This window comes from Pterocles gutturalis, unplaced genomic scaffold (genome assembly GCF_000699245.1).
Source record: "Pterocles gutturalis isolate BGI_N339 unplaced genomic scaffold, ASM69924v1 scaffold20148, whole genome shotgun sequence".
Taxonomy (NCBI): domain Eukaryota; kingdom Metazoa; phylum Chordata; class Aves; order Pterocliformes; family Pteroclidae; genus Pterocles; species Pterocles gutturalis.
The window spans coordinates 17007-44214 of record NW_010118581.1 but is presented as its reverse complement, the minus strand read 5'-3'; the positions used below and the strand labels follow the sequence as shown (position 1 = coordinate 44214).

The 27208-nt window shown below is 34.8% G+C and overlaps 1 protein-coding gene across 1 annotated transcript in view; it reads left to right on the top strand.

Annotated features, from left to right (window-relative positions):
• Window positions 1-27208, top strand: part of CCDC73 (coiled-coil domain containing 73) — a 50971-nt gene that overhangs the window by 22278 nt on the left and 1485 nt on the right. The window contains exons 7-16 of the mRNA XM_010076286.1: window positions 1210-1345; window positions 2602-2681; window positions 8035-8163; window positions 8511-8570; window positions 11150-11254; window positions 13922-14032; window positions 15896-16027; window positions 19293-19440; window positions 20634-22184; window positions 25191-25324. Coding sequence (XP_010074588.1) covers window positions 1210-1345; window positions 2602-2681; window positions 8035-8163; window positions 8511-8570; window positions 11150-11254; window positions 13922-14032; window positions 15896-16027; window positions 19293-19440; window positions 20634-22184; window positions 25191-25324 — 2586 coding nt within the window. The remainder of the gene's footprint in view (window positions 1-1209; window positions 1346-2601; window positions 2682-8034; window positions 8164-8510; window positions 8571-11149; window positions 11255-13921; window positions 14033-15895; window positions 16028-19292; window positions 19441-20633; window positions 22185-25190; window positions 25325-27208) is intronic.

Sequence of the window (27208 nt, the reverse complement as noted above, 5' to 3'; positions counted from 1 at the left end):
TCTGTATCTTCTTTATTTCCTTGCCCCCCCACCCAGTATTTATACACATTGATAAGTTCCCTCTGAGTCTCCTCTTCTCCAGGCTGAACAGTCCCAGCTCCCTTAGCCTCTCCTCACAAGTCAGGTGCTCAATCCCGTGATTATCATAGTGGCCCTACACTTTGAACAATGTTATATTGAAAAAAAACCAATATTTTTGTTTGAGTTTGTATTACAATAGCGCTTAAAAAGTCTTGCTTGTTGATTAAACCCATGTTTTGCTCAGAAGTGTTTAAGACGATAAAAGACGGTACTTTTACTAATGGCTTTACAAAGAAGACTGAACAGTTTGCGTAATAGATTGTTTCTGTTACGTAACAGGTGACAGTAAATGTATATAAGCCCTGTTTTCATGATGCAGACAGTAGCACTGTTGCCAAAGTTTAAGGAGCTCCTACTCTTACCTGTCTCCAGCCACTCACTCGTTTCTGCCCTGTGCTCCTCTATAAAGGTGCTGGGACAACGGCTCGTGGGGGCTGTGATTTATGCAGTCTCGAATTTTTAAATGGGCAGTGTATTTTGTTGTGTTACTGCAACCTGAGAGGACAGTATACTTGGTTTAATACTCCAGGAGGGACAAATAAGCAGCCAGGGCAAGGAGGAACAAACATAGCTGCTGAAGCCACTGCATTGTTTTGAATCTGCAGCCAAAGACATGGTCAGGTACTGAACAGGTGATGTGGGGTGGCTACTGCATTAATCTGCATGGACACCCTCCAGCCAAGGGATGAGAGAATGCAATGCTGTACTGAGTGGTAGTGCAGGAGGACAAGTAGAAACCACAGGCAGCATTAGCATGTTGGGCTGTGCTCACAGGACAGTGGCAGATTAAATAACATGTTTCAGCCACATAACAAAGGAAAACTTGAAATCAGGGTTTAAAAACAGCTAATACAGGTCTCCAGACATCTACATAGAAGTTCTCCTAAATATAAGGTACAACATGTGAAAATATGTTAAAGTGCTTTTTAAATAATCTAACACACAGGTGAAGGTCTTTGGAATGAGGTCCTATCTGGAAATGGGAACTGATCATTAGACATGAAATAGACACCTGAGATATTCTGGGAATGATTTTGCATTTATGCTATTATGATAACCAGCATTTGGAGAGATTTATACATGCTTGTTATTATCATTAAGTAGTTGCTTCACTTATGTTTCTAACAGGATCAAAAATTACAGATGCACTTAACAGCAAAAGAGGAGCATCATAAGAAACTGAACGAAGCTGAGAGGTGTTATGCTACTATTGCATGTCAGTTTGGAATCATAAAAGGTGTTCATGGAAAACTGGAGCACAGTGGTATGTATGTCTTTAATGTCCTCCAGCATTTGTTTTTGCTGTGTTTTGACAATACTGAGTTGGAGACACCTGACAATTCAAAAAAATGGCAGCTTCCATGTGCCAAGCATCAAATACACCAACTGACAATTACTGTATCTCAGTATCTTCCTCAGTGTTTCTTTCAGAAAACATTAATAAAATTTTTAAAAAATTATTTTGTTGCACAGAAACAAAAAGACTTAAAACCCTTTCAGTAAATAAATAGGGCAGTATGAGTGATTTTATGTAGTTATTGTTACGTAGATTCTGACTATATGGCTATTCAAGCTTTATAAATCAGTACTTTATCCCCACTCATATGTGGGAACATAAGAAAATTATTTGTGAATCTACTAACACACAAAAATATTATTCCACATAGTTTTATTTTATATAAATGTATAATTTTTATCTGAGAATAATAAATCTGATAACCTTAAGTAATAAAAATACCTCATTTAATTAGTTTCTCTACCTGTTAATTTGAGAGAGAAATCCTTTTTTCCATAACAAAGTGATAAACTTCTATGCAAACATCACAGTGTATGCACTTGTATATTGTTTTGTGTGCCTGCAGTTTTCATCCAAGTAAACATATACACAGGACATAAATAAGAATTATTTATTTTTTAAGGAAAGGGAGAAGTAGTTGTGGTATCTTGGCCTGTATAAAGTCTAAGAGAAAATCCCTTCCCTTTCGAAAGGGACAGAGGTTCTTTCTTAGCATTTTCCTCTCCATTATCCTCTACTGTTTGCTGTCTTCCATGTCCTATATGCATATAACTCTGTACATCTGTTAACTCAATCATTCGAATGGTCTTTGGTTCATTATGTTCTATGTTCCTCTGAAAATAATTAAACTCATCAGAAAATTAAAAGCAAAGCCTTAGTTAAAAAACAAAACAAAGACTAAACATTAATGGAGAAGTGATGCAAATGAAGTTACATCAAATGACACTAAAAATTAAATTACAATTAAAAAAGCAAACCAACATACAGAAAAGTCTTAACTCATTGTTTGAAGTGTAGAGCAACTGGTACTGCCAGGTGTAATCCTCCAGTGTAGTATCACACTATACAGAAAAAGTAGTTGAGTCATATTTTCAGTCTTAGTCTCCTTTCCACAAAGATGTTTAATTATTTTATAAATCATATATACATGCATTGTAGTTATAAATCAAATATTCATTCAAATATGAAAGTATAAATTAACGTGCTTTAACTTTTGTTTAAAGTACAGGAAGCAATACAGCTCAATAAGAAACTAACATCAGTGAATAAAAGGCAAGAGACCGAAATAAGTAATCTGAAGGAAGTAAGTATAGTATGGATTTCTAAATGTATAAGTGGGATTCTTTGGGACTTCTAGAAGCTGCTGTAGTATTAATAGAAGTAGTAGACAAGCAGCAGAACTGTTCTGCATTCTGTGACTAATAGCTAAATTAGTGTTATGCTCCCCTGTTATGCACAGATACTTCGGATGAATGCCAACTAAAATTTGAGCAGTTCTGAATAGTTCCTGTAACTTGTGAATTTTTATTTACCTCTACAGCATACTACTTGTTTCTTGCTAATTATCAGCAACCTCTCTTCCTCCTGTGCTGTGTTGTCATTGCTTCTCCCATCTGATATGGAAAGACAGCAATGGTGTTTTCAGTTGAGTGAAAGAGAGAGAACACAAAGGGTAGTTGGCATAGAAGCAAGCTGGTAGCTTGAACGTAGGATAAAAAGTGTAACTGAGTCTCCATCAGAAACGGCAGAGTTTTGTGACAGGGCAACTGAGACGTTAGCTAATAGTGATGCTATGGACAAAGAAGTTGTCTAGCCTTTAAACTCTTCTCTGCCCTTGTCTATTCTGAAACTATTTGATAGGTATGTTTTTGAGTTGCACTCTTGAACATATGTAACAGGGGGAAGAAGAAAGTTCTCTTTTCCCTTTGAGTTGTTTCTTAAGTGCTGATAGGAGGAGAGCAAAGGGATCGACTGAAATAAAAATTCATAGAATCATAGAATGGCCTGGGTTGAAAAGGACCTTAAAGATCATCTAGTTTCAACCCCCCGATTGTGGGCAGGGTTGCCAGCCACTAGAGCAGCCTGCCCAGGGCCCCATCCAGCCTGGCCTTGAACCCCTCCAGGGATGGGGCATCCACAGCTTCTCTGGGCAACCTGGGCCACCGTCTCACCACCCTCACAGTGAAAAATTTCTTCCTAATACCTAATCTAGATCCACCTTCTTTCAGTTCTCGGGGGACATAATTTGTAAATGAGGAGAAGGGACTATGACCATTTTATATTTGGGTTAAATTGATCAAAAATTAGGTATTTACCAGCAATGGCCTTTGTTTGCCTGAAAAATGAGATTTGAAGGTACAGAAGTACTCTCCCTGAATCTAGTGTTGGTTTTTGTTCTTAAGAGCACGCAGCCTCTTATTGTTAAGGTTCTTTGGAGTCTGATGCCTCTGGAAGCTTGATAAAATTAAATTTTATTTTGAAATAGAGACAGTTTAAGGCTTTTTAATTTCTTTCAGTCTTACCTTCTCTAGTGCCTTATTTAATTTTTATATTTATTACATTAAGATATTTTAGCCACAGTAAAGATTAATCATTAATTCAATCTAGAATTGTTTAGTTACATACTTGAATATGACAAGGCAAACCTCAGTATCAAAAAAATCAAGTTTTGAAGTGACTGTTTGATCAAGATTGCAGAACTGCTGCCGTCATAAAAACAGACTGAGAAACACAAAGTAAAGCAGAACAGTGTAAAAATTCTCAAATTAATTTCTAAATCATAGTTAGGTTTTATGGCATCTAGAAATGTTTATTAGCTATATAATTCAAATGATAAGTTACATATATGTATTTGTATATTATATATGTACATAATTATATGTATTTATCTAAGATATTTGGTGGATGGAAGAGCAACAGAAAAATATTGGAAGTTGTCTGGTGATAACTTTCCTCTATAGATAACTGTATTTGTTAGAATGCTAATGTTGTCGTAGCCATGAAGGTCTGAGGACAACTTTGTCTTGTGTGCATTTAGTTTAGAAGTGAACCTTCAACTGCATAATCCTTTTCTTAACAGAATTGTAATTTGTATGTGGGAAAAAAAAGAGGAAAATTCATCTAAAATACAGCATATCTTTATTGTAATATGTTGTAAATATAAAAACTTAAGAGTTTGAGAAACTTTTAAGCATGACAGTAAATTAGATTTGTTGCTTTCGATTAAGAAACCAAGAATAATTCATTACTTAGAATTCTCCGAGGGTAAGTAATTTGAGAGGTAAGAAAATAAAAATGTTTAAGAAAATTTTACATAGTGAAATTTGTGAGTAACAGAGGTGTCTGAGATACACTGATAATGACTTATGTACTCCAGGAATCAATTGCTTGATCTATTTTTTTTCAGCTGTACTCTTGATTCTTAAGGTCATGGGTGATGAATTTTAAATAAAATACTGTTAAATAAGCAAAAGAAGAGGCCAGCGGAAACTTAATCTGGCTTCCTCAGTTCACCCGGAATTGCTTTTATCCTGGTTATTTCTGAATTTCTTATTGGTTGTTTTGTATTTGATGATCCTGTTCTGTTCTATTCATCTAGTGCTTCCACACTTTGCTGTGGCAATATCTTATTCAAAAAAAAAAAAAAAAAAAAAAAAAAGTGGAGGTTTGTTTATTTGTAAAACAAGTTTTATAAATAAAAGTTGTGAACGTCTGTCCATAGTACTAAAACCTTAATTTGGCTGTCAGCTCTTATCACAGCCATTACTTTGACTCTGAACAGGATGATCTCACACATTTGTTCTTAATGGGAATATGGTGTTAGTGAACGCTATTCAACATTTATGGATAAAAATAAACTAATCTCCAGTTTTAATGAAATTGCAAGCATGTGATGGAGATGTTAAATATGTTCAACAGTAAAACCTGGGTTAAATTGAAGTCCATTCCACACAGGTTTAGTCTTCTGGGATGTGTGGAAAGAAATACTATTTAGAGAGGTTGTAGTTTTCTCTTGACATTGCCTGCTTACACGTCCAGTTCCTGTGGCATAATTCCCTTTTCAGTAACATTTATCTTAGGATTTGAATGTTTAGATATTCAATATGGTAGGATTCTTTTCAACCTCTTTGAAAATGGTTGCATTGAAACCTGGCCAAGTAAAAGGTTTCTTTTATTCTTTGGCTTAAAAAACAGCTATGATGCTCAAGGCCTGAAAGATTACAAGAAGGTTGCACCAATCTAGGAAGAGAGCAAAAAGATATAGTTGTAATTTTGGATACAGTTGAAGTTTGCATAAGGTATCAACACTGTCTTGGGAAGTGGTTACATCTGCCTGTGCTGGCTGCTTTTCCAGTCCCATAGCACCTCTTCGTGCTGGGACATGTATTTGTGTGGCCTTGAGGGAAAGCAGAATGAAAATTTTGTATTGATCAAAACTACATTTTACCAGAAAAAGGGAGGAACTTTTAGCTTGGATCAACTGGCGAAAGGAAAATACATTTAACGAGGAGGACTGCTACTTTTGTGACACTCTTGACTTATGCTGGCTTGACATGTTTCTGAAACCATGTCCTTAAGCATTGGCGGCTAGCAACACATCAAAGGAATGGGTTTAAAGCCTTATCGCTCTTTCTGAGCATTCCCCCAAAACTGATAAAATTATTTTCAAGATTCAATTGAAGTTATAGGGTTCTGAGTACTACTAGTGATCTTATTAGTGACAGAAACCTACTAGAAAAATAAGTTAAAAACCACTGGTGAATTTTTTTAAATTTCAGAGTACAAGAAAATATACATATGTATGTATAAAGTTATATTAACACCTACATAGCTTGTGCTTTCACTCACCATGGAAAACTTTCCCATTATTTTTTGTGATCTGGTTTATGTTGGTTCTTTTTGGGTTTGTATTGGTTTTTGGTTGTTTGTTGGTTTTGGTTTTTCCTGCCGACAACTTTGTTCTATTAGCAGATCTGGGTTTGGTTCCAGATGGACTATACACATTCACCTGCTATAGACAAAGAAGAAAATCCAGTCATCTTTTGTACCTCAAGGGCATGATTTACTTAGTACAACTTGCTCTCTCCCTGTGACAAAATAGTAGTAAGATTTTTCTGCACACAAACTCTGAATTTTGGAAAATTTATAGTATCAGATCCACAGTTTGCTTTTGCACCTGCTTGAGTAGCCCACAACCTGTTAGCTGTATTCTTTATACCGTTCCCCTAGCTCTCTGTAAAGACTGGCACAGTGCTCCTTTTCACTTTTACAAAGTTAAAAGTGCTTGTGCCTTCTGACAACTAAATGTAGGAACTCTCCTTGTATATTTCATTACAGAGCCCTCTAGTAAAACCACGACAATTAGTATATGTTTTTACTGCAAATGATGTAAAAAGTCTTACTAGCTCACAGAATATCACAATTCTAAAGAATTGCTGTCTTTGGGTTCTAGAATTTATTCTGCAATTACACTCAGTATTTACTAGATAATTTTAGATTTTTTTAAATGGATAAAATATGTGAGAAATAAAGCCTCTAGCAAAAAAAAAAAATTGCCTATATATATTTACCTATACTTATATTTTCCATAAAAATTTGTGAATTTCAGCTATAACGTAATCTTCCCTTTTTCTTTTGTACTGTTATATGATTTTGTCCAGAACGGTTAAACCATTGGTGTGTGATAAGATGGAATTCCAGTTTTGTGAAGAAAAGTTAAACAGACCAAACTTAGTTGTTAGATAAAACTATTACCGTTCTGAATGCTTTGTTCACCACTATGGCATCATGAAGAATTCTTGATACTATCTGTGAACAGCATTCATAACCTCTGCTATTTGTCTGAGTAAACGTCAGAGTGCTCAAGGAGAGAGCGATATTAAACAGACTACCTTGTACCAGAATGGGAGGGGTGGGGGAGAACAGGGCACAATATTTACGACTCCAGGAACTATAAGTTGTAGTTTAATGAGATCAAAGCGTTTGCTGTTTATTTGCTGCACTAGGACCTTGGAATAAACTGGTTAGAAAACAGATACCAAAAAAAAAAAAAAAAAAGCAGGATATTTAAAAGATTATAAAGACTATAAAATCAAAGGCATGTTTTAGATGGAAAATCATGTAGAAGCCTCTAATATAAAATTAATTTAGAATTCTCTTGAGATTAAGTAATTAATGTTTCAGGAAAAGCAAAGATCCTCCAAATTTATAGCCAGTTCCTGTTTTTACCAGATAGTCACTGTTCTTCCTTTTTTTTCCTCCTGATTCCCAGGAACATACGCAGTAGTTATAATAGGTACTTTATTCCTATTGTATATCTCAGTGTAGGAGGTTTTACCAAAACCAACTCCATGTCCACTTCTAATACACTTCTTGGAAGAGAAAATAACAAAATACCTAAGTCTCATAAATACTTCAAATAGAGTAAAATTAGCACAATAACATTTTACCGCTGAAAATAAACTTTTAGCCATGTGTGACAAATTTAAAGTTTAGCAAGTCAGTCGTATGAATTTCAGTTCCTCTAAATTATTCCGTTGTTTCCATACATTATTTAAAAGTAGGGCATGACTCAGGACAATTTAAAAGATTTGTCTTTGTTTTGAATTGCAATGCCTATAGCGGATGAACTATTTATACATGTTTCCTGTGTTAAGGAACTGAAGAAAGTAACTACAGACTTGATAAGGTCCAAGGTCACATCTCAGTACAGGGTGGGAGAAGAAAACATCAATCTTGCAGCAAAGGAAAAACAGTTTCAAGAACTGCAACAAAAATTCAGAATGGTATTTTGGAATTTAAACAAATTAAATTTTTGGTGAATATTTTCTGTTCTTCGTTCAGCAAACATGGCAATGATCTCTCTGATGTATATAGATGAGCAATTCCTCTCTACTAACTGCATATACAATATACAAACTATTTCCAGAATGACCTTTTCTAGGGAAGTAAATATGCTATGAATATATGTATAATTTTATAGTAAAAAATATGGATAAGAAGATATTTCAAAATAATTTAAGTTTTTTAAATAGCCTCATGATGATTCACAATATCACATTAGTACAATATTATTAAAGAAAATAGACAGTAATTTTAATGCCTTTTACTGTTCTTCATGCACTTTTTTAAGGAGACAGCAGTTAGTAAAAAAGTTCAAGAAGAAAACACTCACATTAAAGAAGAAAAGTTGGTGAGTTGTTAATACCACTTTGCTTTTCAAAAATCACTTAAACATGAAATAAAGCACATATATTCTTAAGTTTCTTAAATTATTATATTAAGCTATTAAATTAAATTAACTTGTTTACTCTTCAGAAATATTTTATTACTAACATAAATGCGTTCTTACTCCTCAGTTTTTAGAAGGTATATTAGCAAAACAAAGTACATTGTTTGATACTTTATTCCAAGTCTTAACTTTGGAGTTCAGATGGGAGAAATTTGGTATACCTATGAAATAGCTGTTTACATATCGGTTTGGTACAAATACACAATAAGGTTTGCATAACATGCTTCTGCTCTGCTTTCTGGTTGCCAACAGTTTCCTATAATACTGCTGGTATTCAAAGCAGGTAAAATTGTAATTGTGTCAATCGTATGAAAAGGACATGGTGTTCCATTCATACAGAACATATAAATTTAGAATATTAAGCTACACCTATACATAGCTGAGCAGAGTTAAGACTGTCTTCTATCACAAACTCAGGTATGTTCCAGAGCAAATCCTGATATTCAAACCAAGGTACATGGACTCAAGTCTCAAACACAGCAAGAAAGTTATGTTCCCTTTAATAAGAGCATAATACATGGCTTTGCACAATATTACGTGTAAAAAGGGCTGCTTTTTTTTTTTTTTTTCCTTAACAGTTGCAGGATTTTCATTCTACAGTTCATTAAACCAAGCATGTAAAGAGAAATGTATAATTCTTGTTCTCAGGGAGGGACAAAAGCAGTAGCTTGCTTGTATACCCCCTGAGCATTCATTGAAGGCTAATCCAGCAGTACTCTTCCAATCTGTAACAGCCTGTTTGCGTTTTGAGTTTGCTTTCTAAAAATATTTGCCAATAAGCATAGGGAAAAATGAGAGATGCTCAGACTTCATTACTCCCACAGCCCTGAAAGCACTAAAAACATTTATGTGGAGATGCTTGTAGCATAATTCATATGCGTATTTGATATGTATTATCTAAGAGAAGAACTCTGTTTTGTTTCTCTGTTTTCTTCTGTGTGAATTGCTAGTGTTTGGTGGGTTGGTTGGTTTTTAATATGCGGAGGGTTTTGGTATAAATCTGGGGAAGGCTCTAATATCAAGATTAATTTCATGTTTTCTCCAAGAACCTGGGTTAGAAGACCTGGATTTCTATATTCTAGAGAGCTACAAATTCACTATCTGGATTAACTGAAGGTGTTTGCTTCAGTGGCTCTTGGATTAAGGCTGAATATATTATCAAAATTATAGCTGATTTACACTGAACTGTATGCAGAGAAGCAATCTTGTCTAGTTGAGTGAACACTGTACTGGCTTTAAAAGACATCGCCAACTCTGCTACCGACCTGTTAGATGACACTGGGGAAGCCATTCCCCTTCTCTGGGGTTCAGTTTTCTAGATGTAAAACTGATATAAAGAGAAGTTAAGCTTCAGTGCAAAAATATTATTTCTCTCTGCATGAGAGCATAAATGTATGAAAAAGGAATGAGAGTACACCCAAAATAATTATTTTTATTTTCAGTAGACAGCAGTATCTGTGTATATGATAGAAGTAAAAGCAGTTAAACTTGAAAGCTCTTTGTAAGTACATGAAAGTACTTTGTTTTAATAATACATTTCTTTCTCAATATATTTTGAAGCAACTGAGCATATTTAAGACTGTCTTCTTCCTGAAACTCAGTTTTTTTTCCTGTGCAGGTGGTCTCTTATTAACTGCTCTCTGGTGTTTAGAGAGTAGGGATCAGCTTGGCTAGATCATTCCCTCTGTCTTTGAATCTTTGGAAATGTCTTTTGTATTTTTTAATATAAAATTGCTTTCTGTCTCCATTCCATCCACTTTTTCAGCCGACTGCAACAAACTTCATGGCAGCACCCATGGGTTTGTAAATCTGTACCACCTTAATCAACTCATTTTGGATGGCTCTTTTTTTAGAACTTATTCTTCTTGAAGTAACAATATAGTTTTGATGAAGGTACCACAAAAATTCAGATAGTGACAGTAAAATATGGTGTACTTGCACCATATGATGCAAAGCTAATGTATGTTGGTTCACCTCTATTAGGATTGAATTCAGGAGATACAGAATAATGTCATATAAGAGTGATCCATTAATTGAAGTGATTACTTGCCTGTCATGTAATTTTTCTGGGATTTTCCATATTTTTCCACATTTATGGTACCACTAAATTATTCAGTTATATTAATTGAACTCACAATGGGGTTGGATTTGATATATTTTATTCAGATTTGAGTATGTTTAAAGTATCAATGGATTGTTCATCTCAATTATAAGAAAATTATCTGAAAAGTAATGTTGTAAGTTATAATAATATTATCTTCTCCGAGGCAAAAGGCAAGAAAAACCTGGAGTTGTTCTGATTTCTTCCTACAAGCCCTTTCCCAGCATTGACATTGGAATACATTTCTATATACATGCTTTTGTAAACACTGTCACAATAAAAAATAAACATGTTAATCTAAAAGACATAAATTATCCAATGTTTAAGCTTCAGAAACAAAATCTTATTCAATATATCCTAATTTGTTTGTATTAATAAGGAAATTCTCAGCTCTCTACAATGTGTGCAGGAGCTGCTTCAGCGAATAACCCAAACGAACGTTAAGATGAAAAGTGAATTAAATGCACTGAAAGAAGAATATCAGGTCAGATTTTTCTTGATTAGACAAGCTGCTACTATCTGTTATGTATTTTTTAAGTCCAGGGCTGTTAAAGACATCTGTATGCTTTTCAGAACTTTTGACCTCACTTCCATTGCTCCCTCAGCTCCTTAACTGTCAGCATGAACCTTGAAACGCAGTCTATGGTTTCCCTCTTTTAGTTCTCCCCCTAAAGTAAATCATGGTTGCCATTCTTACCAGCCACTTCTGGAGGGTAAAACCAGAACATATTGGGGTTTGAATTTTGAAATCACATGAATTTATTACTTTTGTTTCTTATAATTTTCATGTTGGTGTTACAAGACATGGATAACTAATATGAGGCTCTTGATTCAACCTTTGAAAGCTCTGTTGACTATACGAGGACTCATCAATACTTAGTTTGATGTAAATATTTCTTCCTTGTCTTCACTGTGGCACTTAAGGTCAGCTAAGTTTTATCTCAGATGAGTTTAGTGAGAGCATTCTGTGTGTTAGCAAAACCAAGATATTGTTAAGAATAGGAATGAAAGGATTCATAACAGTTATAGAAGCACATATGAGCCATAAGCTTTCAAGAGATCACATCTGGAAACATAAAAGTGGATAGATATTTTATTAGATGTACTTTTTTGTAAAGCAAATAAATACATGCATAAAATGCAGTGATTCCCTTAAACAGCATGATGTAAATCCAACGCTGTGTTAAAAGTGAATGTCACATGTTCTTGGTCTTTCCATATTAACTCCTGGGGTTATTTTGATTTGTCAGAAATGTCTGTCTCTCTGTTTAAACAGTAGTCATAAAATATTGTTGCTTTTTATAGCTAATCGTTTGGCTGACAGTTTGATGCAATTACTGCGATATTCCAGGGAATGAGACACAGTTAACTGCTTATTTTGCAGTCTCATTTTTTTTTTTAAAGCAACAAATGGAACTGATAAAATATTGTTGCTTTTTATAGCTAATCGTTTGGCTGACAGTTTGATGCAATTACTGCGATATTCCAGGGAATGAGACAGTTAACTGTTTATTTTGCAGTCTCTTTTTTTTTTTTTTAAAGCAACAAATGGAACTGATAAAATAGGGAGCTGAATATAGAACTTGAAGGGTCTACCCACTTTTCTGCCAACTTGAGAGCTATTGCTTTCATCCTTATTGATTCTAGAACCGCCATATGATGAATGGGGCCTGAAGGCCATGTATTATTCCTATGTTCTGTCCTACATCCCTGTTGAACTTGTGGACCTTGCTCATCAGGAAAAAGAGTTTCTTCAGAATAATAGAAAAATGGAGGGAAGAATTGTACAGTCTCATTGAAATATTTTTATTCTTATACTCACAAAAAAATTACCACTTTTTTGGGGGGTTTGAGATGACAGAATACTTAAACTTTCAAGGACACAGAGGAGGCTGCATTTGAGACACAATTAAAAGAATCCTTGGAGTTAGAGCAGGTTTATCAAAGAGAGGAGGTCTTGGACTCCTTGTTTATAGAACTGGATGAAAGGTGCAGCATTAGAGTGCAATTATTAAGATAATGTATTGTTGAATTGTCTCATCCTTTTAATTATATAATCTGTCAGAGGAGATCCATTATATTCTTATGCACAATTTTTTCCATGCATATAAAAATGCAAGGCAGTCTGAAGTTTCCTAGTGTTATACCTTTTAAAATGTATTTGTATTTAGGGTAGCTAAATTACCATGGGCATTTTAAAATTGATGCTAAGTGAATCAAGAAATAGACTCATATTAAATTAAAAGATTAAGTAAAAAGGAATTACTTTAGAGTATTGCCTCCATGTCTTTAACATTCTTCAGGTTTCAAAGAAGCTTAGCAAAGTCATAAATATGTAGCTGGTCATATAGCTACATGCATTAAAGTTATGTTTACATTATCAAATATATTTGTGTCATTATATAGTAAATATTGGATGCAGTAAGTTCTTTATCTTCCATATTGTTTGCTATAAAACTGTGATAGGATAAAAATTCCAGCAGTACCTGAGATGGGTGTGAAGTTACTCTTGATTTATACAAGACTGCTTTAATTTAGCACAATAAAGCTGAGTTAACCCAAAAATGTTGCAAGTACAATTATGATAGTATAAAACTTAATACTACTGTTGTTTTAATGCACTCCTATTCTATTTCAGTGACCTAATAAAAATAAAGGATAATCAGACATATACTTCATGTTCCAACAGATATGCTTTAGAATTTAAAGTTTATACAGTTTGTATAGATAGGTTAAAAAACAATTTAGGATAGAAAAACTGACCAAAAAATAAACATATTTTCTTTGGGTATACAGTAGTTTTTTCTTTAAGTGCAATGGGTCTAGACTGTGCTACATTTCATATTTCTCATCTCTGGACTTCATATTACTTTTTCAGCACATTAAAACTTATGCAGTGAAACTGAATAATGGCAAGTGTTTTTATACCCTTTTATAGCCATTTCTTTTTCATAACCTCCCCCTGTTTCCTGTTAGTTAAACTATAAGCACCTTTCTGTTAATTTATGAAAATTATTGTTGAGATAGCACATTATCACTGATCTGTATGGCACTTCCAGCATGTTAGAAGCAAAGGTCCAAGCAACATAAAACACATCAAAATTCATTAATGTGGTATTGATTATTTTTTGGATAATTAATTTTATTGCAGACCCTTGAAAGAGATAATGAGCTGCAAAGGGAGAAGGCAAAGGAAAATGAAGAAAAGTTCCTTAATCTTCAGAATGAGCATGAGAAGGCACTAAGAACTTGGAAAAAAGATGTAGGTTTATTAAATTAAATGTTAGAGTATTAAAAGGTTTTTGAAATAGTCATCAAGCATTTCAGGTAATTCTTAAAAGCCAAGAAAATATTGCAAAATAATACAATAAAACCAAGCAATTTATTTTCCAGTAATACAGACTGTTCTAGAAATGAATATTTTTAAAAGGTAGATTTAGGAGAAATGTTGACTTCTGTGCTCTAGAAGGTCAGTGCACTCCATCCAGTTCTGTAAAGCAAAAGCCAAGGTATTAGGTGTTACCTTGAACTTAGCATGTTAAATATTCCAGATTTACACACTTGCCATTACTGATATGGTTTTAAATTTACAATGAGTTTAATGTATTTTTCAGGAAATCTGCGATTTTTTTACACAATTTACTCAGAGAAAACTGGCATTTCTAGGCACCCCGAAAAAAACTATCAGTAAAATGTCATATAGTAAAAATAAATGTGAACCCACAGAGACTGAAGTGATGCAGTCTAAAGGTACTTCTGAAGGGCCATATGCCCAGACAAAAACCCAAACCAAAACCTCAAACTGAATCAGGGTGAGATACTGAAGGCTTGCATTAAAGCAGAGGTCCTCATTTGACAGGAATTACTCAACACGGACTGTGGAGTGAAAGGGGATAAGTTAAAAACCTGTATGTCCTGTCAGTGACTGCACCTTTGTGTACACCTAAACAATAAGTTGTCTTCCATATTTGCTGTTCTTTCTACTACCTTATTTTTAAAGAATACTTCAGTAATTGCTTAATCCAAAATACTTAGCAAAATATTGTAGCTGTAAAAATTGTCTGGATTAATAATAAATGCACGTTTACAAGTACTTCTTCAATAAGACAAGATCTGTTTAGTGTGTGGAAACTGGACACTAAGCAGCATTTGTTTAATAGTCTGTCTTTTTCATTTCTCCGTAACTGGTACCTACTGTGAGAAAGGTTTTCAATTTGCTAGACAGATCTCAGGGAAGCTGTATGGAAGTAATGTGAAGGTGTCCTTGTAATCCTGTTGTCTAAGGCTAACTGTTTTGAGTGTAACCACTATGGAGATGACTGCAACCATGAGACCACAAAATAACTGAACTGTTGTGATGCTCACTGCCCTGAGAAGATTTGATCTCCCTGATTCCTAGGAGAAGTCTTATACCATAGTTTCCTATATAGACATGGGAATTATTTCTCAGGAATGTTTGCAATTATTCTTTAGAGATAATTTTTTTTTTCTCTCCATATTTCTGCTATGGCTACCTAGAAATTTGGTCTCTTAATATCTTATAATGTCATCATGGATAATATTAACATTTTATCCTGGTCTGGAAATAGTTGTAAATTAAATGAAGGTATTTGTATAAACTTGCCCTTCTGTTCTTTTTACAACTTGTATTTTTGACCATCCTTTTTGTTCTAAATACAAGAATTTAATTGTTACATATTCCCTGAGGAAGCATTGGATACTTGAGGCTTTTACAGAAGTGAAGTGCCAAGCCAATTATTTGCTGTTGTAGTTTCTTGACGAAGGCAGAGGATGAATGCTGACTGGCATGTCTATCTTTGAGCCAAAAAAAGGAAGAAAGCTACAAATACACGTCACTTGTTTGAGCATTGCTACTTGAAGTAAATGGTGAAAAAAAATTAATAAAGGTTATAATCTGTAATGAAATGTGGTTAAAATTTTAGTTTGAATGAAAGAGCTCAAAATTATCTTACTTTGTACAAAGAAATTCCTTAGCATCTATACTTTTTAAGGATTTACTTTAATTTGCTAAGCTGTTGATACCCCTGTAAAATACTGTTTTACATATTTGAATATGCACTGAAGATCTGTGTTTGTGTTCTCTGTGTACCCTCAATTATTACAGGAGGAAAACATGAGGAGAGAACTAGACACTATTAAAAATGAGCTGAATTCCCTTAAAGGAGTTCATACACATCTTGAAGATTATCATCCTCCTCAGGGAAATCAGCATTCTGAGCAAGTCGAAAATTTGCAGGTAAGTGTCTGTAATAGCTACAGTGCTTTCCATTTCTTCTAAAAATATTAGAGAATGGGACACATGACAGTTTTTAGAATCTGGCTGTCATGTCCACTGATCTTCCTCTGACATTGCTAAACCTAAAAATTTACCTGATGTAATCAATGATCCAAGATGCCATTAAAAATTACTGTACCCAGTGAATGTTCCCCTTTCATCCAGAGGGGCACTTAGATCATAGAAACTTGAGGTGTTACTTCATTAACAAATTTATACATAATAGATAGCAGTTATCTTAAATAATCTATCTTTACTAAATCCTATTTCACTTACATATTTTGCATGGGTGTTTCTCAAATACTGTGGCAAACCCATTGACTTCATATGTGTATGAGCTCCCTGGAAATGTGGAAGCAAGTCCACTTCTACTCAGAGGAAGTAATTTCAGCCTCTGTAACATGGGACAGATCAGAAGATTTGTTTTATCAACATATAGATAATCTAAGTTCTTCAGCTGTAATTTAAAAAAAACCCCAACCTTTATTTCACTTAGCATCCTTAAGAAACATCAAAGGCATAGCATGCTCAACAAGTAATGAGGGCAGGAGGTAAAAGACTGTTTTATGCCATGCAGGTTGAACTAGAATTGAGCTTGCATTACTGGCTGAACCAAATCCATGTTTAGCTCTGTATTCAGAGCACATACGAGAAGTCAACAAGTGGTTAAGCACATGAAGATAGTCCTTTGGAGCAAAAGGAAGAGCATGCAGCCCTGCAGCTATGTGTTATCCCTTACTTAAACTAGATTGCAACTTTATATTCCAGTTTTTTATAATATTGAAAAAATGGGAAGAGTCATAAGCCATAAGAAAAGCTTTCCCTGTGCATTCTGTTGTTCAGTTGACTATTGGTTCTATAATTTTTTCTTAGTTTTTAGATCCAAATAATGAATTATCCTTCAAAGGAGGATACATTGCATATAATGGCATGTATATGATTTCTCTTTCAATGTTAGGAAAACAGAAAGACACTGGGATTGTAAAAGATTATTTTTTTAGAGTTAGTCTATGAATTGTCAGTAAAATTACAAACTGTAATAATATTTTGGAATTTGGGAAGAACTTAAAATCAGTTGATTCACAATGCATGTATATGTGATTATAGCTCACTATTTCATGTGGGGCATCTGTGTAAACTTCATACTGATCATCTGTGGAATAGTAATTAAACAAAGGCCTTTTTTAAAAGAAAGGTACAATGGCAGACCTCATTGCACTCTCAAGTTGCTATTTAGTTTAATTTTACCATGCTTCACATTTAGTTTAATATAATTTGTAATACAGCTGTGCACCATTAGAGAAAAGGGCTACACCTAGCAATGGGTTATCGGAATTCTTTTGTGTGTATAGGTACAGAGAGATCTGGTTTTGAGAAGGTTTTGAATTTCATATTATGAAATATTCTGTTGAATGAATGGTCATCTTAGGTATATGCATGTTGCTTAGTTAGATTTTACAAAGTCACAGGAGAAAAAATAAAATCCAGGTTTGATAGTTTTGATATGTAGGCATTTTAGTTTATGCATCTTGGAGATAGTTTTGAAGGGCTGAGCAGCCATTTGAAGTTAATGGAAACTAGGTTTATTCAACCCATCTGTGAATCTGTAAAGGAATCATGTAACCTTTCTCCCTTTCTAAGAACACTTCATGATGTTTGTTTCAGATCCAGCCCAGACCAACAAATGTGGTAAGTTCCACTGCAGTCGCTGTTTTATACCCGTACAAAAGAGTAACATGCAGTTATATTGTGGTGTTTGGTGCTTCTGTCTAAAGAAACAGCTCCTAGAAGAGTTTATGAAAGGATTACAGTTTTCATGAAAGAAAAAGGAAATCTGTAGTATTTGTATTTGAAAAGAAAAGCTTGCAAATGTAATGCCAAGGCTGTATTTAGCCAAGAAGCAAAATTAACTAATTAAAAACTTCAAAAACAAAGAAGACGTAATATTTACAATTTGCAAATCAGAATGACAGGGAAGATGATGATAAAACATGAGAAAGAGAGAAATTTCAACTGAAACTTCAAACTGAAGGTGGAGTATTTGTCAGAGCAAAACTATTTTCAGGACCCTCCTCCATTCACCATGACTTCTCCCTCCCCCAAATCAGCAAAGCTGGGAGCATCAGGATGTTTCTGTGACCTGTAGAGAATTGTTTCCTTCAGATTTGTACTGTACATAATCTACTACGCCACCATTGCAATAATCCCATTTTTTACCAGGGTTGTCTATGTGCCTCCCTCCATTTTACAATATACTCTTGTCCTCCCCACACGTCCGATGCCCAAGCACAGCTCTTGTAACTCCCTCCCACATCCCAGCCTTCCTTGTGCAACACCTCCAGTCAACCCAAGTATCTCCAGCTTTTTCTCACATCTTTTATGGACTAAACAATGCCCTTGCTCCCTCCCGCATCTACCTACTTTTATATCCTGTCTTTAGGGCAAGAGCCAGCATGTGCTTCTGCCTTCAGCTGCCAAACAGCTGATGATGATAAAGGATGCATATTTTCCTTTTTTTTTTTTTTATTTTTTTATTAGGATGTTCTTTCACTATTAAGCTCCCGGTTTTCACAGAACTTTATTGAATGCTAGTTTCAAAAATAAGTCAAATACAGCTGCAGTAGTAGACCAACAATGTAAAGTTTAAGTAGACACAACATTCAGGCTTCTAATCCTGTTTAATTTGACTCAAATTCAGGTTAAAAAGCCAATTGGGAGGGAATGAGGGACTAATTGACAGGAACTGGAGATTCATAAGCCTCATTTACCTATGAAATGAAGTTAAAAATCCTAAGGGGTTTGTTAGAAAAAAATAGTGTTAATATGTGTGTGTATTCCCGTGTTTGTCTGTAATTAGCAATTGTGGAGGTTTTTTTCTGTATGTAATTAGTGAGCAGGTCACCGATTTACCCACGAGACAAAGGGAGTGATCCAGTCAGCACAGGTACAACACACGTTCCTTCCTCTGAGAAATTCTGTTAATCTGTGTAATTTTTCTCTGTGGACTTTAATATAGCAGGACTTAATTTCTTTCCTACTCTTCTAGGGTGTTAGTCTGCTTTTTTTTCTCCATTTACTTTAACTTTGTATACTTCAAATGAATGGTCTTTGGTTTCCACCACAACTGTAAAAATAATTTTAAATCTAAGTCCTGAACTTTAAATCCAAACACTGACTGTAGTAAATTATTAAAATATATGTAATCTTTTGTTCCTTCTTATGCTAGAGTGGTCAAGAACACTCAAAAGATAGTGAAGTACAGGCTATTCAGAAAGAAAATGAGTGTATGGCATCTATAATGAAAAAAGACTGTAATTTTGGACATGAAGAAGAAACTGAAGTACAAAACACAATGGACTACTCTTTAGAACAAAGTAATAACATTACCTGGATACCAGAGATAAGTAGTATTGTTGAAGAAAGGATAAGTGTTTATAGATACAGTGTATGCAAGAGAATGCTTTAATCCTGAATTAAATGTTTTTGTACTAGCAACAGTAAAATTCTCGGTGTCAGTAGAGCTAATCTATGATAAATTCACAAAGCTCTGAATGAAAGCACAGTAATTCTAGTGCCTGCCCTGGACCATTAAGTAAGTTCCATGTGCTGCAACCCCCTCAAGCTGTTGCAATAATCTTTCTGCATGCCAGTTCAAGAAGTGACTAGGGGTTAGGAAGAACTATAATGCGTATTGAAGTGTTTGGAACCAAAACCAAGGAATAAAAAAAAAAATAAAAATCCCTTTCAAATAAAACAATAAAAAAAGGCAGAAAGAAAGGGATTGCGCTGCACAGGATAATCAAGGTCTGTTCATGTGGATAACTGTAATACTTTTTAATACAAAGCACTTTGTAACTCCAGTAAGTAATTTTTTGAAGCCACCTAAAGGATATATACTTAGTCTTTAATGCTTGGTTTTTAAAATGTAGCAAAGATAAGTGCAAATTTAAAAGCTTATGAACTGCAAAGTGACCGCTTTAAAGAATCAGTGCCCACAGCCTTCCACTGTATCTTTCAGAAAACATCTTTCTGATATTGAAATGCTTCTTATTCCTCACTGGGCCACTACCATCAAGTCCTAGCATATTCCTTTGGTATTAACATAGTCCCTTAAACAGTTTCGTTTGGTCATCCATTTAACTAAAATTGCCACTTTTAAAAATAAAGACAAATACAGTTGCAGTAGTAAGCAGAAGCTTAAACTTTATGTAGATGCACAATGGTTGATTAATTATGTGGTATAATTTCATAACAAGGGCCCTTTTCAATAATAAGGCTGACAGATACCAGTTGGGAAATATTTCAACTATAAGCCATATCTAAAATCTACAGAATGTTAGTATGTTTTCTGTTTGAACAGCTTATAAATATTTTGCAAGTTACCATAATACAGTATTTATCTTCAGTAACTTTTTGATAGACTTGTATGTGTAATGTAAGATAAGAAAAATCAGTATCAATACTAATCTTGAATCTATCTCTTTGGAAGTTTTAAACTGTAAAAATAAAGCACTACTTAACCTCCGGGTCATCCATCACTAACTAGAGAATACACTTACTCTAACAGATTTACAAGTTCTTGAAAACAGTTTTAAGGATGAAATTAATGTTGCTAGCCCTTATGAAGAAAATCAAAGGGAGGCTTCTCCCAGGAATACCCTCTGCACAGATACTGATTTAATTACCCAAGGACAGACCTTGGAAATACATGCCACTGAGTGCAAAGAAGCAGAAAATCTAGGAGCAACACCTAGAATGTTACTGGAGGAAAACAATACAAATTTAGAACAAAACCTACAGGACAGCACTGAGCCATTGGCAGCATGCCACACACAAACAAAAGTATTTTTAGACAGTACTGACATTGCAAGTGTCTACAAGAAAAATGCAAGTCAGGAGACCAACTCCAGCAAGCAGGAATTGTGCAATACTACAGATGAATCAATTTGTACTAAGGCAGATAAAGAATCAAATACCATACAACCCAACAAAATTGTCCTTACTCCTGAAGCACCCAAAACCAATTCTGAAGTGGTTCTTTGCACTGAGAAGAATGCTGTGTGTGAAAGAAGTACAGATAACCATCAAGCTAAGGAATTAAGTTTTGGCCTCCTATCTCATACCAAAGAAAATTCACAAACAGAATACCAAAAATGTAGCTTGCAGGACAGTAACAATTATGTAGGTAATGGATTACATAAAACAGAAAAAAACTTGTTACATCTGAGTGGTTTACATAAACTTCCTTTTAAACAGACACACACAGATGCTGGAGACAGAAATTACAATGACAATGCCAGGAACATAAACAGAAGCGGTGCACTGAGGACTACTGGCGTTCCAGCAACGGATGCTCAAAATCTACCAACCCTTTATTTTGATAATGCAAACAATGATGATGCCACAAAAGAACAGAGTGATAAGATGCCTCTCTTAGATACTTTCTGTGTATGCCCTCCAAAAATAGAAAGAGAAATAAATGTGGATGACATGCACAGCAACCCACCTGAACAAGACAGTACTGAAATCACAGGGAATGATACAAGCACATGTACTTTGAACACTGAAGCCGTATCTCCAGTAAAGGCTGATGGTCTTGAAATAATTGTTCATAAAAAAACCCCAACAGATAGAATTAGTACAGATAAACTAATTCCATGTGCAAAAGTTAATAACGATATTCAGATACAATCCATCAAAAATGGACATTCTCTGGAGATTAATAATTCAACAAATAACATGTTGTTAAAAGAGAAAAGAGACTCACAGAACAGTACAGTTCCAGGAAGGAAGTTTGCTGAGGGTCACCTGAAAGAATCATGCTCTTTACCCATGAGAACATCTGGAAATTTAGTAAACATAAGTGGAAGGTCATCCTTTGATCTTTCAACCCCAGATAAAAAAGCTGAGAAAACGCCAGTATACTTAAATTTTTTAGACCTCGGCTCTTGTTCAAGAGTAAATCAAATGAGAGGTCAAGCTACATGGACTTCAGCTTTCAAGGAACGTTCCCTTTTCAAAGAGAAACTACCATGCTTAGTGGAAAACACAACGGTTATTTCAAAAACACAGTGTCAAAATCTCAGTGAAAATGTTGACAGAAGAGAAACAGAGCTAGGTAAGAAAAATAAGCATTTATGTTTCAAAGTATGTACTGAATATACCTAGAAAAATTATCAAAATGTGAAACTTCTGTTGCTAAATTTATTGTAGCATTAGAAAATATAAGCCTTCTGACATTTTAGTTATATGGCAAAAAAAAAAAATTGGAAGATGAGATTTCTCCATTATAGTATAAATGCAACTAAACAGCTTTTGTTTCCTCAAATATCTGATTAAATAAACTTTAATATTTTCCTTTGTGAAAGAAAAGCAGTGCAGTGACAAACTGAATGTTTATAGGCATTTCTAACCCTAATGTAGAGCATACTCTATCAGGCTCTGCATATATCTGAAATGCACTGAGCAGTTTTTGGAAATTATTCCGTGCCCTCATTTTGCATAAAAAATAGGGTAATTTTTGAACCAGTAGATGATGCTTTGAATGGGGCTTAGAAAAAGTTAACTTTTTTATTTTATTGTACATTTTTAATTCAGTTGGACACTAAAACCATCTGAATGTGTAGGAAGTGTGAAAGGAGAAGTTTATATTCTTTGAAGCTCTGGAAAACACACCTAGCCGTTAAGAATGCTCAAGATTTTTCATCTCATACTGTTGGCACTTGGTGAATATTTGCTGAGCAATATTTTGCATATGCAAATCAGTAAATATGAACTTTATTCATTGTGTTTCTAACTCATTACTGAAATGTGGAAAAACTGTATTTTATATTTGTTTTACAATAAAATTAGCTGCTAGATCACCTCGATATTTATTTACTGAAAGTGCCATTTCTAAACTCAATCTTTTACCAAAGTAATAAAAATATCATCTCTGTTTCCACAGTAAACTGATTCCAGTATGTTTACAGATGTTCCTCTGTTTCAGTAACTGGACAGAGTAAAAGATATTATAAGTGGTACTTTCTCAAAATAAAGCTTGCATGCAGATTCTATTCTTAATGCATGCTGTAAGCTTAAAAAAAGCAGACGATCTCTTAGGCTTCGGAAGAAATGAAAGCCCTGATTCTGTCGAAAAATGGAGCTTTGGGTGCTTAGATGATTTTCAAAAGAGCTGGACCCACCACATAGGGTGTTTGTGTCTATGTGAGGTCTTGTTGCTGTAGTGTTTTGAGCTTTACCCCTTGAACGTACAAAGAGCAGAATGGACTCTCATCCCTTAGTTTTGTGGCCAGCAGCAGGGAGACAGAAAACCAGCAGTCTTTCTTTATGTTATCTGGTGTTATGAATTTAGGTTTATAGGCAATTTCACTTCTGTACTTGGTCTCTTGCCTCTGTATATTTGTATACAGATGCACAATTTGTTGAAGTTCAGTTTCAGAAAGGTCTTGGTCCCTTAAACAATAGTGGTGGTAGCAAGGTAGCAGAATCCTGATCTCCGATGGTGCATTGTTTCTTTTAATAATGTGAATTTTGATACACTTTTCAAGAAAATGAATGTAGTTACGTGATGGCCTGCATGTGTCTTTTCTGTAAGAACAGACAGCACTATCTGAAGTTCTTCCATGCGTTCCTCCTTTTCTTGTCAGAAACCTTTCTGTATGCAAAGTACCGTAATTCCAAGAAGTGACTGAGAGGTTCATTCAAAGGTTTACTGTAATTCCCCCAATGAGTTGCCTAGTACCAGTACAGTCACCCGACCTTTTGAATTCTAGCAAAACTTCACAGTGAGGATCTTGGCCTGGGTCCCAGATGTGTCTCTCACTCTCATCATACTGCCTAATTTAGACAGGTCCCTACTTCAGCTTGCTGACCTCCCTGAATCCTGCCCCTCTTTTGGAGGCTAGAGAACCTTACTGTCAGGGCACCTAAGGGTTAGGCGTCATGGTACTCGACACTGCAGCTTCCAAGATTTATTGTGGTTGGTTTCTGTTTTGTTTTGAGGTATTTTCCCAAATGACAAACCTGGAGTGGATGGAATCCATGGTGTCCCTAAATTTTTATTTTTTTAACTTACTGAGGCACAAACAGTTTAGCCAAATGGGGGACCTAGAGGCGAAGAGCGTGGGTGAAGGTTTAGTAATCTTATCCGAGGGAATTCCTTTTACTGCCTAATCACAATGCTATTTACTATTTGTACAACTCTGGTTCTCAGAGAGCAGCCTCTCCACATCAATAAATGGAGGAAAGAACTGGGAACAAGCAAGATCTTCCTGGTGAACCCTTAAAAAAGAAAACAAACACAAACTCATACCAGTTTTCCTCCCAAAAGAAAATTACAATTAACTGTTACATAACCATTAGGTAACGTGCATTTCTATAGCAAAACAAAGATTTAGTAGTGATTGACAGGCATCTATGTAGTGACAAAACAGCTACTGTTTGCATTATGAGTACTTGTGAAAGTCCTCTTAAGTTTTGATCTTGCAAGGAACTTGATATTGGTTTTGATGGAGTCTAATAGCTGTGCATAAAGCCATTGCAGGATTGGAGCCTGCTACTCTGCTGTGATTAATCTACTTATTTGCCCTTCCTACCTGTGGTAGATTGCTATAGCCCGATTTTCTGAAATATTAAGTGTAGCAAAAAGACTCCTTATTTAAAATGTTGTCTAAAAACCTTTGTATCTAGAATGTCTTTTTAAATTAAAAGTCACCCTGGAATATGATGTCAGGATGGCAGTAATTATGTATTTCATTATCATTATCAGAAGGTGAGTCTTGAAAGTAATACTGTTTGGAAAAAATATATTCAGTTAGAATATTCAGAATACATACATTTTCTATAAATCACACTTTTAATTTGTCATTAACTTAATATATGAAAATGATATAAAACATTTTTAATCAGAGTAGAAACATACCTCATCTTTAGAGACAAAATAGATGCAGAAGTATGTGAAAGAAAAAAAATGAAGAGGGAAAAGCCCACGACAGAGATTCAGTGATTTAAAACAAAAATATTTGATTTTTTAAGATCAGAGGTAAACCAGAAGTTTAGTTACTGTACAATTAGTGCCTAGAGACTAAATTGCAGTTGTTACCATTTCCTTTTTGTCAATCAGGTTCTACCAGTCTTAACAGAGCTGCTGACACTTTGAATACCTCTAGTATCCACAGAGACCCCCAGGGAGACCCTAGTGAAGAATGGAATGCTACAGCAAAGACTTTTTATGATTCTTCTTTTCCCACAGAACATGTAAGTCAATTAAAAATATTGTGGAACAGACCTCAGTGAGCTAATTCCACAGATATTTGTACAACTGTACACATCTGGATACTTTAAGACTGAGTCAATCTCCAAAATAATATCAAAAGGGCAACAAGGCACCATTTTTCACAATTAAGGTTGATAGAAAGCAGCAGGAAAAAGTCACAGCATATGAATCAAACAGATGCTAACCAGTCTGTCGGGGAGGGAAGTTCATTGTGTACCCTAATAAAAATCATCACCTACAGTAAAAGTACGAGTTAAAAAAAAGAAAGAAAGAAAAAAAAAAGTAGTATGTAAAAGTATAAAAACATTGCTTCCTTTATTACTTGATAGGAACGTGTTATTTAAAAGAATCTGTGAAAGACTAAAAATTCAGCGTATCTATGAATTAGAGCCTATCCATTTATTCTATGCTGCAGTTATGTGATACCATATTTAATTATCTTTAGTAGGATGGCATTACACAAATGTGTTAAAGCATAGAATTAAAAAGAAACCTGTTGTTTCCCTGTGAGACTACTCCATTCAGAATGGCACTAGCAAAGGCTCCTGTTGCATTTTTAGATCTTTGTTAGACTGCGGAGCTTGAATCGCTGTAACTGCTGTATTAGGATTAGACCTAAAGCTAAACATACTATTCAAAGTGATACAATAATTTACAACTGCAGTTGACCTTCCTTTTTAGAAGAGGTTTAGTGGTATTCCTCAGGTAATGGCTGTCATCTCTGGATGAGGTTTTAAGGTCAGGGTGTACAGTGTTTTCAAGTGACACAGCTGACTGATTTCAGCGGACTTAATCAGCTCTCAATACCATTAGCATTCACATTCGCTGAAATTCAGAAGTAAAGACTGATGTTTTAAATTACTCAGCTTTCCTAACATGACTCTACTTGGGAATGACAGTGAGGTGGATTTTTCACCAAACATGCTGGTGGTATTTACTGTGTCTCTCTATTTTTTTCTCACTGAGGTGGAGCCAGGAATTGAGTGAACTAAAATACCTGATTTACAGCTAAGACAAAGCTGTATTTCATTATCTGATTTTGATTATATCTACTTTGTCACCTCCAAACTAAATCTCCTTATGTGCTGGCTAAGTAAAAGCTGAGATGGACAAGAACAGAGTGCCTTGCTACTTAACCTTAGATTATTTTCCAAATACTTAATCTATGAAATCTCAGCCTGGGATATTGCAGACTACTCCCTCCCTTCTGTGTTGGTGTCATTCTAAACCTTCTGTCCTCAAATTTGTCATTTTTATGACTAATATGAAAAAGCTGTTGGGAGATTTAAAAATAGGCTCAGCAGTCGTCTTTGCTGCTCAGTTTATTTGTTTTGACTAACATGGATGATTATACCTAGAGCAGACTACTGCCTTCTACAATTTGGGTAATCTCATTCAAAAAAAGTACCGTACTCTAAAAAGTAGATAAAAATTAAAAAGAAATGCTACAGGTGCAATTAAAACTCTAGTAAAAATATGAAGAAATCTTTTAAACATTACTCTGTACATGCTAGCATACCAAGTTTAGGATGAGTAAGCATCCTCAGCTCAGTTCAAACACAAGTCCCTAACAGTGCAGTCATACTATTCAGCAATGATTGTTTTTTTAACACGTGTCCCATAAATTGCCATAATACTCAGCACTGGCAGTAAGACACGTTTTACTTTTATTGTGAAAATGCTGAGGCCTTTCAGTTTGACAGCTGAGATTTTTTTTTTTAAAGATTTATTCTAAACCCAGTCACAGAACTGTATTAAAATGCTATATACATTACCTAACTGCACTTACTTCTCCAAAGAGACGTAAATACTTCTTGTCTTCAGTAAAATCCAAGTAACATAGCGTGGCTTTATTTCACTGGAAA